Source organism: Bidens hawaiensis, unplaced genomic scaffold, assembly GCF_021521415.1.
Source record: "Bidens hawaiensis isolate Kalapana, Puna unplaced genomic scaffold, B.hawaiensis_p1.1 tig00002477_1, whole genome shotgun sequence".
Lineage (NCBI taxonomy): Eukaryota > Viridiplantae > Streptophyta > Magnoliopsida > Asterales > Asteraceae > Bidens > Bidens hawaiensis.
In genome coordinates, this window is record NW_027491136.1 from 2,745,895 (window position 1) to 2,761,517 (window position 15,623).

The 15,623-nt window shown below is 32.9% G+C and overlaps 1 protein-coding gene across 1 annotated transcript; it reads left to right on the plus strand.

Moving 5' to 3' along the window:
- The first annotated feature begins 3,021 nt into the window (after window positions 1-3,021).
- LOC143619706 (agamous-like MADS-box protein AGL8 homolog) lies at window positions 3,022-14,966 on the plus strand. The gene is made up of 7 exons (XM_077091574.1): window positions 3,022-3,225; window positions 7,471-7,543; window positions 7,643-7,707; window positions 7,773-7,872; window positions 7,957-7,998; window positions 14,626-14,723; window positions 14,822-14,966. The coding sequence occupies exons 1-7, from the start codon at window positions 3,041-3,043 to the stop codon at window positions 14,928-14,930; spliced, it is 672 nt and encodes a 223-aa protein (XP_076947689.1). The 5' UTR covers window positions 3,022-3,040; the 3' UTR covers window positions 14,931-14,966.
- The last annotated feature ends 657 nt before the right edge of the window (window positions 14,967-15,623 follow it).

The window sequence follows — 15,623 nt, forward strand, 5'->3', positions numbered from 1 at the left end:
CTCGGTACGTTTATTTTGTAGGTTTATTATGTAAACTTTAGAGAAATGGGGACCATATATAAAGAGTCACTTACCCATTTCTCCAACTCTAACTCTTCACAACTCAAGACGCTTTTTAGAAAATAAAGTTTCTTCTCTGCATCCTCTTCTTCTTTCTTATCTTCAAGCAAATAAACTAAACAAAACAAAGATCCGAGTGTCGTTGGTGATTTCTGCTAACCAACAACATGGATTGATCCGAGTCACGCGTTTAACTTCAATAGGAGAATGCTTCTAGAATGTTTTTTTGTTTATCTATAAATAGGGACATATGTTGTATTTTATATGTGTGTTTTTCATTGTGTAAGTCATCCACCCAAGGGGAGCTCACCTTGGATGGGTCGGTTCGTTTATTAATATATCAAATCTTTAACCGACAATGAGATCGTTCATTTATTTTATCTTTATATTATTTATGTTCGGTCGTTTGATTTACCGCACCCATCTCGAGCAAAATTAGCAAGAACAAAGCCGTTCGGTGTCGAATCCGGTTCCGGGACCTACAATTGATTTGTTTTTGCTCTGATACCACTTGTAGGTCCTCTAGATGGATCTCACAACTTGACTCGGATCAATCCGTGTTGTTAGTTAGCGGAAATCACCGACAACACTCGGATCTCGGATCTTAGTTTGTTTATGTAAAAGAGAGAAAATGGAGAGAGAACTTTATTTCCAAAAGTTTGTTTCTTGAGTTGTTGGAGTTAAAGGTTATGGAGAAATGGGTAAAGTGATCCTTTTATAGGGTCCCCAAGCATCGTCAAAAAGCAAACTAGAACGATATACACAATCCTAAAAATAATATAAAATATTGGCCCTACACCGAATGAGGTTATATCGGTGAAAAGTACAAAAACTTCTGAATGTGGAGACTTTAGCATGGGTGGTTTGGATATCCGTTGTAACATTGACCTTAATTTGGATGATTTTGCCAAAAATTTTGGATCTGAAACCAAACATGAATTATTTGAAATTTTGAATCTGAAAATTTGGATCTAGATAGTAATATTAAATATTTCGGATATCTGAAATATTTATTCTAATTATTAAACAATTAATTTTTTTTATATTTTGGATATTTTGTATGACTTTATGAAAATTCGCATATATTTTAGATAATTTTAAGATATTTTAAATATATTTTTTTGAAGCTTTAAAAAGCTTTGAGCTATTTATGGGTAAAAAGTCGTTTAAGGTGGCCGAATTTAACGTGGGAAAAGTGGTGTACGTTTAATTTTAATGCGTTGTAAGGTGCCACGTCCCAAATTTGGTTGTATTGTGTTCTTGGTATTCTAGCTTCTTGCTAGTGTTGCATTTTTTAATAAAATTATTTTGTCGATCGGTCAATATATATATAGGCTAAATATAAAATGAAAACCCACTTGAGTTGTGAAAACTCTAGAAACTCATTTTCAACCACATGTTTTTAATTAATGTTTAAATCTTGTGGTCCACAATTAAAGTGAATAAAAAATGTGAATATATATATATAACGTTTTCTCTCTCCTGAATACATATATAAAAATTAGTAAAAAAATGTTAAAAAATAGCAAAACATTTTTTTTGATGTTTTGTATTGAATGTTACAACATATATTACATGTAACAAAAACATGTGATATATTTTAACCTTACCCTATATATATATATATATATATATATAAATATATATATATCTTAATTATGTTAAATATCTCTTTATAGAATTCGAATATTGATTGTATATCTACTGAAATTTCACACAAAGAATATGAACTATTAAAAACTTTCGGAAATCTAAATTTAGATACTCAGTTAAATTAGAGAAGCTAATTGATTTTTTTGGGAAGTGAATGTTCTTTCTTTAAAGGTGGAATCTCTTTGGTTAATATATGCTATTTTGGACTAGGCAATTTGCACTTAAACCTCTCATACCCACCATCTTCCACTTGTACTATGTGGTCCCTTTTCTATTGGACAAGAATAGCTCTAATATGTTCTTCACCCAATCATACATCGACAACGTTCTTCACCCAATCATACATCGACAACGTTATTTCCAAAACAACTATGGTTTTCAAATACCACTTGGTTTCCTGTCTCCAAACTCCCAAATATTATTATTTTTATCTTCGTCATCATCATTTTTTTATTATAAAGTTTCTTTTTAAAGGAAAAGAATCCTAAGATTTCCAAAAATAGAATTTCTTTTATTTTTCTTATTTAATTAAGCTCAAGTTTAAAAACTTATTAAATAGATTGCTTAAATGTTATTTACAAAATTATTTTCAGATTTAGTCAAACTTTATATATATTTCATAAGAAGAAAAATAGCAAGTAAATGAAAATACTAATAATGAGTTCTTAAGAAGCATTCGAAAGCTTAAGACGTGTTTCACAACCAAAAGATTGATGTTCAGATCTTGAATAATACTTAAAAAATAAATAAATAATAATAATAATATAAATTATAAAATATATCTAAAACATTGAAAGCGACGAGAACATCATTATTCAGCAACATGTTTCCACTCAAATTCGTTATAACCATTTTTGAAAATTTCTCAATAATTGTTACTGATTTTTGGAAATTGTTCCTCCTTATTCTTGCATAAGTTTGGATATTCCCATTTATTAAACAACTATTATATTTTTTAAACAAGAATTAACCCTTCAAATCCATCTTCACTCGTTTTAACATCATCCTACACATTACGAAATTACAAGTAATAATAATAATAATAATTATTATTATTATTATTATTGTTCAATAAGAAAAAAAAACATGTTATTATTATTCGTTATATACTTATATCTATGGTAGTAACAAAATATATTTATTTTTTTTTGAACAGTCAAAATATATTTATTTATTACCACGTGTTTGTAAATTTTAGGTGATGGGTATTTAAATATAGCATATATAACACTTATTTGAAGGAAATAAAATCATTATCTTGTAGCTGAATTCAGTAATTACAACTGTGGAACAAGAAGTCCTTTGTGTGTGTGTGAGAGAGAGAGAGATGGGTAGAGGAAAAGTGACGTTGAAGAGGATAGAGAATAAGATAAACCGGCAGGTGACGTTTTCGAAACGGAGGTCTGGACTGTTGAAGAAATCTCACGAGATCTCGGTTCTATGTGACGCCGATGTTGCACTTATCGTCTTCTCAACTAAAGGAAAGCTCTGCGAATACTCTACCAATTCTTCGTACGTATTTATACTCACGCACTCCATCATTAGCTTATGCAATTTTAGTTGTTTCTTTTAGTTTTACGCACTCCATCTTTGATCGATTCTTAGTAATTAGGCGGAGTTAAAAGAAACTCCCCTCGGCGACGTACCTTGTAGCGACTACTCGAGGAGTACTCGGCCTTTTAAACCTACTTTTACAACATTGGTTTATAAATAGAGATTATTCGTAAATATTATTTATCACAAAATTAATATAACGATGGAGTTTTAGACTACTATTTGATATGGCTATACTTTTACGGCTTTCTTGATCAGCTCATTGATTCAAATCTGATGGTTGGAAACTGTAATATGGGTGGAATCAATGCATGACACGTTTATTTGTGTGGCTTTCAATCCGTTTGGGATAGTCATGATGAGTTCTTGCAAGTGTGTGGGGCTTTAGGGATTTTGGCTTTACTAGCAATATATTGGGATATTAACTTATTAGGCGATGTTTAATTTCATCGTTTTCGTACCGGACTTGTTATTGAATCTGCGGTTTAATAAGTTCTAGGTTCTCTGGTCGGACCGGTTGATGATATTAGATGGTCTTTTATAACATGTTTTCTTTCAAAAGAAATCCTAGATTTAATTGAAAACTTGTTATTCAAAAGTGGGGCTTCGACGCAGTTTGTTGTTCGTTTGTCTGTCACTTTATTGTAATCGTTTTGAGTTTAATGAGAAATATAAAGTCATATCTTAAAAAAAAAACTTGTTGAACTATTATTATGGTTTAGTTGTCTTGTGTTCTTAAAAATGAAAGAAGTTTGCATAATACGGTTAATTGCACGAGATATTTACATAGTTTGATTGATTATCATGTATAATAGGATAATATGTTAGAGTTTTATAGACTCTCTCACTTTATATAAACAGTGAAAGTTATCTTTACTTTTTCACGTTCCAAGTGACAGATTGGTCAGTTTTTATATTATGTAAATATCTTATGGTTTGCTTAGGTGGAAACTTACATAAGTTACATTGTTGAATTTTAAAGATCAATTGATTAATGTTTTAATTATTTGTATGTTACGATATTTTAAGCACCGCCAATAGAAATGAAATCAAACTAATAAAAGTATATTAAAGTTACTTCTTAAATAGTAAACCAGCTCAACTTGTACGTATGTAGAATGTGTAAATCAATGATCACACAAAAACGAGTAAATAGATCGTAACCCTTAAGTGGGTCAACCATCAAGATTAACAAGAAAATAAGAAGAAAAGATTTTTGGAACAATTTTCTCTGTTTTTTTTCATTAACTCAAACTCAACTTAAATACATGAAGTAATTGCATAAACTAATTAGCGTGATGCTAGAAATATGGAGATAATGCAAGCATGTAAATAAAGTAATTTGATGGTAATTCGTTGAAACCAACCAAACGATTTACAATAAAGTGGCTGGTAAGCGGGCAACAAGCTGCGCCACAACCCCCTTATGAATGAAGTAATTAAACATGAAGAAAATATAAACGTGCATATCTCTTATCCTATAATGCATGCATGATTTTAAGAATTAATTGTTGACTTCTTCACTCTTTGTTAACTGAGTTACTGAGTCGGGTCTGCTGGATTGAGTCAGCGGGTACGTGGGTCGTATCAAAATATGTTGGTGATTTTAGTGAGGACAAGTACACAAACTAGAAGATATGGATTATATGCTTCTAGAATATATAGACATAGATTACCTGCTTTGTAAGAAACATAAGTGAAATTTGATCCTTGAAATGGCTATAAATAAATTGAAGTTTACTCTGAATTTTAAGTAAAGGGACGATATACCTTTTATAGGTCAACAAACATCAAATGTTGGATCAACATTTTACACATCCGTTGGTCTGTGGGTGCATGCACATCAGCACATGCGGTAGGTCGTAGTTTTGAATATTGTTGTGTATAAATATGTTAGATATAACCCTTACACCGGCCTTCTACATAGATGTTATAGTATAACAAAAATTTAACTGTCGTAGTTGTAACAACTTTTTACGCAAAATTTTAAAAGGTGTCATTTTATGTTTAAATTTGTAACTAACCTTCTTAAACATTAATGCAATGTTTCATGAAAAGGTGCATTAGTTAAATATTCATGTTACATTATTTCTTGGTCCTAAAAATATTTTGAGACATGCATAATAAACATTATACAACCTATATATCTACAATATATCTTCTGTGAAATTTTGTTAAATTATTGCTTTATACTTAAGTGCTAGTTCCCTATGTTATTCCAAAATTGATTTTTTTGACACCTAGGTATTTAAGGGGTCGAAATACCACTTTTGGAAAGTGATTTCCGTATACACGATATAAGAAACATATACCAGATCATGAACCTTACAATGGCCGAAGTTAGTTGTCAGTAATTGTAATAACTACAACATGGTTGATTCAAAACCTAAAATGGAGGAGTATTAACGAATTTTTTAGAGGTGAGCAGAAAACCAATTTAACCGAAAAAACCGAACCGAAGCATTAACCGACGGTTAATTTTTTGTTTCTTTTGAAAAAACAAAATTTCGGTTTCGATTCGGTTATCCATTTTTAAAAATCAAACCTTTTTAGCTACATGCATTTCATCATACACCTGTCGGACAACAAAATTTGTCAAAAATGTAACCCAATTGATGCTTCTAAACAATAAATAATAGATTCAAGTATAATTAAAAAGATAACCCTAATTACCAAATGTGAAAAAAAATCGAAAAAAACCGAACCGAAGCAATTGATGATGATAAAGATTATCAAGATAATGAGGAATTAACTAAACTTTTAAGATAAATGTCATTCAATAAATGAAGATCGAGACTAAACTTTTAGTACTTTTTAATTTTTAAACTCTATTTAGCAACTTTGTATTCGTATAGTTCCACGTAACACGCGTTTTTTTTTTTTTTTTTTTGAATTCAGTATATATATGGATTGTGGTAATCTAACACGTTCTTATACAAGCTTAATATATGCATTTTCATTTTTTAATTTTTTGCAATGTCAATACATAATTTAAAAAAAAAACCGAAAATAACTGAACGAAAACCGAAATTAACTGAAAAACCGAAAAACTGAACGGTTTGCATATTCAAATAACCGATTACTTCGGTTTCGGTTTGGGTTTCGCCTAATAACCGAACCGAACCAAACCGTGCTCAGCCCTAAGTTTTTATGTATCCTTGGTCGATTCATACACATGACACATGATGATGAATGAATTCAACTTTGTGTGAAGTAAAATTGATAAATTATCTCTTAATTGAGGGATTTTAAGCAAATGGTTTAAGTACACAAAAAGATGAACTCTCTCTTATCCAACTTGGACGTGGGACGATAGGCTTAAAACTTAATGAAAATGCATTAATTTATCAAATGTAGTGCTAACTTGTACCACGAATATATGAGAAAGACTTTCGTCTCATACTATATTTAACAAATTAGGATGCAAACAAGCTTATGGATCTGGTAAATTTGATCTAAATCCTGGCATCTTTGCTTGTTTCGGCCTTGAAAATAATTGAATATAAAGCACATTAAGTCATTAAGGCTATCCAATATGGTGGGTGGCATCGAAACCCCTCCACCGTGCCACGTCATCACCACGTCAATACCACGGGGCTTCGAAACCCACCCCGCTATGGTTTAAAGCCCCTTGGGACCCCCCCCAATATATATATATACACACACATATATGCATGTGTGTGAGAGATGGAGAAAGAGGGGGTCCACCCCACCCTCCTCCGCGCCGGCCGTCCAGAAGAAGCCCAGCTCTCCGCGCCCTCCGGCGGTGTTCCTTCCTCCTTCGGCGCCCATAGCGTGTAGTCTAAGAGGAATTCTATAAGACAGGAACTAATGCATGGTTATTTTCATGTAACACCTTCATTCAGTAATTAAGCATGCATTTACGTACTTTCATAAATGATGTTTGAAGATATATTTACTAAAGTTGAATCATTTCACAAGTTCAAAATTTTCTAAACTGAAGTACATGCATGAAGGCCAACAACATGTTTTCATGAAAAATTTTAAAAATAATAAGAGGTAGATATAACATTCCAGTTCAACTGTGATCACTGCGTGATAAATGATGTTACATAGAATATCATTTATATATGAATATATGATAGTAATTATTTGAATTGAATATGCTTGTTTTACTTGATCTAATTCTGGTTTCTTTTGATTTTTTTATACATTATAATAACACCATCTTTTTAACAACAGAATGGAAAGGATCCTTGAGAGGTACGAAAGACACTTGCATGCGGAGGCGCAACATAATTCAACAAACATCGAAGTATGTCACGCTTAAAGCCATCCGTTAATGTTCAAATATCGTGCTTATTAACTGTTTTCTTTCTCAAAATCAAAGACTTGATTCTTTAAATTTTTATAGGAAATCTCAACTATGGATCATGTCAAGCTTAAAGCTAGAATCGAGTTTTTGCATAAACGACAAAGGTAGCTACAAATGTTAAGTGCTTGATTAAGATTCTGTTAAAAAAACATGTTTTTATGTATTTTAGGAATTTAATGGGAGAAGAACTTGAGTCGTTGAGTCTGAAAGAGATTCAGAGTCTAGAGCAGCAAATTGATACAGGCCTTAAACACATTAGGTTAAGAAAGGTATATTTGCGGATCTTCTTCATTTCTTTCATGTCAGTCAAATGTTAATTAGTGAGATTTAAACCGCGATTATGTTATTTGCAGAACCATCTGATGCTTGAAACGATTAATCAGCTCCAAAAGACGGTACACCCATGTCTCATATTCAATAAGATTGTGTAGTGGCTTAAACATATGGTGTATGCCAAAGTGTCACGTCACTGCCACGTAAGCAGTGGGGGCTTTAAGACTCCACGCTATGGGCGCGGTGGAGGGGAATAATGGGCGCCGAAGGAGAAGGAACACCGCCGGGGGGCGCGGTGGAGGCGGGCGTGGAAGCGAGGGGGGGGGCATCAGACGACCGGCGCCTTCTCTCTCTCTCTCTCTCTCTTACTCTCATCCACACACATACATATATATTTATATATATAATGGGGCGCCTAAGGGGGCTTTAACCATAGCGGGACGTTATGGAGAAGGCCTTCGAAGCCCTCGGTGCCCATGTGACGCTGACGTGGCCGGCACTGTGGAGGGGCTTCAATGCCCCTCACCATAGCATACAGCCTAGCTAACCACCCTTTCATTTTGGTGTGGTGATTTTAACTAAAATGTAAATTAAAGATAAAAAAATGTGTGATTGGTTGATTGGGATGGAGCCTACCTCTCAAACCTCCATTAAAGCCTTGGCGATGGGAGTTTGGCGCCCTCATACTCGTTTTTGGCACCCCATTTGGCTGATGTGTTCACCTCTTTGCCTCCCACCACTTATAATCCATTAACCATAGCCTAACAAGCAAATTTTTGTTAATTAGATTTAAGTTTTTTAATTTTTACCGTCACGGGCCCACCAGTACCCTACTAAGCCTTACTAGATAAAGTGTGTGTTGGGTATGGCTGTGTATTGGTCGGTTTTGACTCAAACCAAACCAAAACTAAAAATTTGGTTTTCGGGTTTTTTTTCCCATTGGGTTTCGGTTTTTCCGGTTTCTGAATTTTGGTTTTCACAATGGGTCCAGTTCGATTTCAGTTTTTTCTGTTTTGCCATTTGGGCTGAATTTTAGGCGAAAAAAAAAAGTGCCCTAAGTAATGAATATGGGTGTGAAACTTCGGCGTAAATTTTTTGTTAGTTGATTATTACACATTTTGGTTTAAATTTTTCACCTACACTATTTATTATTCTTTTATGAGTTAACATTCAAAAGTAAAAAATTATAATTAATAAATTCAATAACAAAATTCAGTTTTTCCGGTTTAGTTACTATTATAAAGGTTGGTTTGGTCCGGTATTGCAATAGAACTGGGAATTCGGTTTTTGGGAAAACATAATGTAGGAATATGGGACACTTTTGATATTAAAATTAATACAAATAATAACGATACTCTCGTTATTAACATGAGAAAATAAGTAATACAAATACCATAAGCTAAAATAAAATAAACAATGAAATAACGTAACAAATATGTTAAATGATTCAACTCAAGATCTACAAATGATTAAGTTTTCAACTTGTTATTTAGCAACATTTTCTTGTAATCTTCTTGATACGAACTTAAAATATAAAATTTCCAACTTTTACCACATCAACGACTTCTAGTATTCTCTTTGGCTGCAAAAATGAATGAAACAAAAGTTGACGGTTAAGGCTGAGGCACATGTTCAATACGCTTCCCTTAAAACAGATTACGCGCCTCTACATAAGACATCGCGTCTGTTTCCCAGGGTACAACAACTGAAGCAGTTAGCACTGCCGGAGATGTCCACGCGCCCGAGATTATATTGGGGTAATTAAAGTGTAGTGTTAGAACTTATGGAAAAATAATAGAATAAAGAAGTAAATGAATCAAGTAGAGAAACGCATCTCTATAGGTTTGGAAACTCATCTCCATAGGTTTCTAATATATGAGTCTTTAAAGATTTCTTCTTCACCAATAACTCTTCTTGCATGCATGCATTTTCTTTTGAATTTTCTAGTTTGTATTTTTTCTTGCTTCTTTCAAATAATGCGCATAGTCTATTATATATACAAGAGATAAGGGTGAGTAAAGTGTGTCTTAATTAGAATTTAATAATCTAATAAAAGCCAATCAATTGTCATAAAAAGGCTCTACTCAAGAGTTTCATGACTATATGAAGAGTTTAATATTAACTATTATCATTAATCTTTATTCACAATATTCTATTTTTCCAACAATCCCCCACATGAATGGAGATTGATCAAAACACACCAAAATGTCCAATAGAACCTCGACAGTTGAGTATTGCAGGATAGGTAGGTGTTAGCTTTGAACATTCCTTTGTGAAGCATACTTAGTCTCCTAGCGGTTAGTAGACGTGATATCCTTGAACAAACCCCCATTTGTGTAGACGACAATACACTTCACACAATACTCTCCCTAGCGGAGCACTTGGGGTGTGTTTTTTAACCGTACCCGAATAACGAACCCGAATCGAAGTGACCCGAGACCCGAATAACCCGAACCGAATTCACCCGAACCGATTAAGCTCCTAACCCGAATCCGAGATAAAATATTCGGGTCGGTATTTGGGTTGAAATACCCAAATTCGGGTTGACCCGAATAACCCGAAGTATAATACATCGATGCATGTATCCCTAATTTTTATAGGGTAGTTTAGCGTTGAAGTAACATATTGACCTTATGTATTCTTGTTCGATTGTTCTCAAGACTTCGATAATATTGGATTTATCACATCCCAATGCATTAATGACCATAAAGCATGTTGAGAATGTATATTCAGTTCAAAAACTTAAATAGTATAGTATTTAAACAAATATGTATCGAGCCTGTATTGATCTACATACTACAACACTCCTTCATCCGGTCTAATGCATGCCTGTATGATAAATTTCATGTTTTGCTAAATAATATATGTTATTGTTGAATATGGTTGCATATTATGGTTTTATAACGGCTTGGAATATGCTTTTTTAATTTATAACATTGTCAAAGGTGGACATATTTTTTTAATTTGTTAAACCCAAAACCCGACCCAAATTAACCCGATCCGTTCAACCCGAAACCCGAATAAACCGAAGTTATTTGGGTTGGTTCTTGGGTCAATTTGTTTTGATCTCAAACCCGAACAAACCGACCCAAACAACCCAAAACCCGAAGAACACCCCTACCGGGCACGTCCCCTCATTGTCGTGTCCATTATGGTCCTGGAACACTAGCCTGGTTCTGTGAAAGCTCTAGGAATTGCACACCCCACAATTTCATTCGAAGCGACCCCACTTTTCTTTCACATAAGTGATTATCCAGAAATCATTAAAAGCATTAAGGTTATAATGATTTACACAAATCATTAACCATATATTATGCTTAACCTCACAACATGTCGCTGTTGTTATAGGAATGGACTAGGAAGTAATTAGACTCTCTTTATACTTTAGAAAGATATATATATTAGCTCATGTGTTAACTTATAAGTTATGCCCCCACAGTGACCACCCATGAATATATATAATTAGGTTGTCCTATTAAACTTAGATATTGGGATCTCCAGTCAGCTAAGTTAGGTTTCCTTTATATACCCTTTTTTCATGGGCTTTAGTCTCATTCCACAACATGATCTCTACTAAACCCTTAGGTTGTTGGATCCATTACATTATCGTTGACTTTGCCTAGTCACTACAGATAACTTGCGTAGTTGAGATCAATTGTCATGATGTGTTCTTCACTTACAAGTTAATTTTGTCTATTGTCAACTTTCTAAGACTATAACCTCAGTGGCCACCTGAATCTGGTTCTAATATTTGTATATCATTAAGGCAAGCACATCTCCATTCATGTGGGGATTGTTGAAAAATTATAAAAAAATGAATGGAAATTAATTTATTAGGTTATTAATACTATAACTCTTCATATATTGAAATTCTTGAGTAGAGTTTTCTTTATGGCACTTAATGGATTTTATTAGAGAATTAAGTCTCTAATTAAGTGAAGCTTTTCACTCACCCTTAACTTTGGTATAATATAGTGGGCTATGTGTCTCATTGGAAAGTCCTAGAAAAATGAGAAGCTAGGAAATTTAAGGAAAAAAATACATGCATGCATGAGGAGTTATGGTGAAGAAGAAAGCTTTAAAGAATCATATGTTGAGAACATATAGAGATGGGTTTCTCCATTCGATTACACCACCGTTTCATTCTTTTTATTTTTCCCACAAGTTCTAATACTACAATTTAACTAATGTAACCTCAGGCGTGTGGACATCTCCGGCAGTACAAACTGCTTCGGTTGTTGTATCCTGGAACACAGACGCGTTGTCTAATGTAGAGGCGCGAAATATGTTTTAAGATGGTAGGAATATGGGACACTTTTGATATTAAAATTAATACAAATAATAACGATACTCTCGTTATTAACATGAGAAAATAAGTAATACAAATACCATAAGCTAAAATAAAATAAACAATGAAATAACGTAACAAATATGTTAAATGATTCAACTCAAGATCTTCAAATGATAAAGTATTTAACTTGTTATTTAGCAACATTTTCTTGTAATCTTCTTGACACAAACATAAAAAATAAAATTTCCAACTTTTACCACATCAACGACTTCTAGTAGTCTCTTTGGCTGCAAAAATGAACGAAACAAAAGTTGACGGTTAAGGCTGAGGCACATGTTCAATACGCTTCCCTAAAAACAGATTCCGCGCCTCTACATAAGACATCGCGTCTGTTTCCCAGCGTACAACAGCCGAAGCAGTTAGCACTGTCGGAGATGTCCATCTCTATAGGTTTGGAAACTCATCTCCATAGGTTATATCGAGGTAATTAAAGTGTAGTGTTAGAACTTATGGCAAAATAATAGAATAAAGAAGTAAATGAATCAAGTGGAGAAACTCATCTCTATAGGTTTGGAAACTCATCTCCATAGGTTTCTAATATATAAGTCTTTAAAGCTTTCTTCTTCACCAATAACTCTTCTTGCATGCATGCATTTTCCTTTGAATTTTCTAGCTTGTATTTTTTCTTGCTTCTTTCAAATAAGGCGCATAGCCTATTATATATACAAGAGATAAGGGTGAGTAAAGTCTGTCTTAATTAGAATTTAATCTACCTATTCTAATAAAATAAAATAAATATGGACACTTGTCATGTTTTGGTTAATTATCATAATTTTTTCCCTCCAAAACTAATATGCCTAATATATGTAATAAATCAATAATTATTCACTTTTCTTTTACACTATATTTATATAATATCTATATATTTTTATAAATATAAATATTAACCTACTATTTTACTATATATTTCAAAATACTAGGTGAATTCCAAAAATTAACAACAAATCATGTTTCTCAAATGAAAATTGTTTCGGGTTTTTTATGGAAGTTAAATTTGATTTTATGGGTCAAAAGTTGGTAAATAGATTGTTTGGTACAAGTTAACTACATTTAGGTCAAAATTTGTTACGGGTCAAAAATGAAAATTTTGAGTATTTTTAAAAGTTTGAGAATGCAAAATAGATTTATCGTCAAATTTGTTATGGGTTCAAAGTGTTGACTTCAAAATGTCAAAAGTATGAAAGTTAAAATTTTAAACATGATTCAGGTTTCAGGTTTATTTATAAGGGCATTTTTTGAAATAATCAAAAGGTTTGGGATTTGGCAAATTGACTATTTTTCCTTCAACTATTAAAATTTAAGAAAAGATTGCGAACACTTTCGACATGCCACCCCCATGCCTATCAATGCTTATAACTTTTATCAAATTTGAAATATTTATGTCAAAATTAATTTTTCCTTCAATGGTGATCAGAACGTTGTATGGGAAGCATGTCATGCAAAACTATGCTCAAATGAAACAAAATATTCACAAAATTGAATCGGTTAACATGTTATTTTTTATGTTGTCATTATGACAAAGTCGAGAAGCCCTCTGAAACTTATCAAAATCTTTTTTATGGTGTAACTTAGGAAAACATAGTTCTTGAAGAACATCCATTGCTACAATTTAATATCCTACTTTATTTTGATGGGTGGTAAATTGATAAATATATCAATAAAGGTAACGCCTCTTTTATATTTAGGCTAACTACTATCGTATGAGAGGTCTTATTTTCGAAATTGGTTCATAACCAAAATTCTTCTAATTATACATATATGACACCGAGAATGAATTTTTTAATAGAAAGAAGCATTTTCGGGTACGATTTTGCACGAACATTTTTTTTATTAAGTTAAATTAAAAAGAATCAATTTGTGATATAAATAAAATCAACTTATATACATATTATATAGATACAGGCATAGATGTAATATATTTTTTTTCATATACGCTATGTAATTATTTGTTTTACTTATAATTTGAATTATTGCGTGCGTGACACGGGCTCTAAAACTTGTAATCTAATAAAAACTAATCAATTGTCATAAAAATGCTCTACTCATGAGTTTCATGACTATATGAAGAGTTTAATATTAATTATTATAATTAATCTTCATTCACAATATTCTATTTTTCCAACACATAAGACCAAATTAGCAGTTTTGTGTTGGGTTCGGTTAGTTTGGTTACGGGTCGGTTATTTCGGTTTCATGCACCCCTATCGTTAGGCATGTAGCCTTCAGCAAGCTTTCACTTTGGGACGTCTAGTATTCTAGTCTAGACCTAGTACAAAACAAACTTCAGATCATGAACAACTCAAATATGATAATACTATCCAACTAAAAATGTGTCCGTTGGACAAAATTTGCTGCATAATTAGAACAACTTTCTTTGTAAGCAAATAAATTTGTGCAGATCAAAGAAAAGGAGAAAGAAGTAGCCGAGATTAAGTTAAATCAGCAGCAGACCAATGAGATGATGCCATCATTTCATGTTGACATACTAAGCAACCGGTAATGTTACTCTTTTCTTTTTATATAGTTGTTTGTTAAGTCGTGAAAAGTTAAATGATTAAAGACGGAAGCCTAACGCGTGTGCATTTGATACGTAGCAACACGTGTCAGGCTGGAGGTGATGGTGAAGTAGAAGAGAACCCACGAGTAGGTCGACCATCAGCAGTAATACCAGCTTGGATGGCTCAACACATGACAAATAAGTAAAACGTTTACATGTTGGTTTTTATTGTTTCTAGTGTGGTGATGGATGCGTATGTGGTGACATATTATAAACCATGTCTATGTTTATGACTATGGGTTGTAAGATAATAAAAAGTTCTCTTATATATAGTAGTATTCGAATTTCCACAAGTTTTATGTATTTTAACCCCTCAAAGGACGCCACTTGTCCAGCACAAGCTGTGTTTTACATGATGCAGTTGATGGCAGGGCATTTAACTGGTTCTTTCAGTAAAAAACGAGATATTGGAAATGGAAGAGCGATGTATGCCTGTCGATATATCATATATTTAATTGTGGAATAGCCATTTTGATAGCCATGTTTCTTTAAAACAGTAGCGATACAAAGTGTTATGATATTTGTGTTATGAAAAGCTCTACCGCAACGTTTCGGATGCCATAGATGTTAGATTTTACTGATAGTTTCTTTCAAACAAATATTAAAAATGAAACAGTAATCAACAACTTAGCTTTACAGAATTTAAATCCCAGAAGTACATCAACTTTTCAATTGCATCATCTAGTACCCCGTAATTTAGTGGTACACAAAACCGGTTAGAGTTCAACGGTCAAATAACCGGTTAATCGGGTCGGGTACTAATCGGTTTTGCGACAAGAAACCCTTATCGATATAACTGGTTTCAGGTATAACTGAACCGGTTAACCGGTAAATAGCCG

Coding starts and splice junctions, on each gene's coding strand:
- LOC143619706 (XM_077091574.1), top strand. CDS start 3,041: ATGGGTAGAGGAAAAGTGACGTTGAAGAGGATAGAGAATAAGATAAAC. Junction 7,708..7,772: donor TTTTTGCATAAACGACAAAG/GTAGCTACAAAT, acceptor TATGTATTTTAG/GAATTTAATGGGAGAAGAAC. Junction 7,873..7,956: donor AACACATTAGGTTAAGAAAG/GTATATTTGCGG, acceptor TGTTATTTGCAG/AACCATCTGATGCTTGAAAC.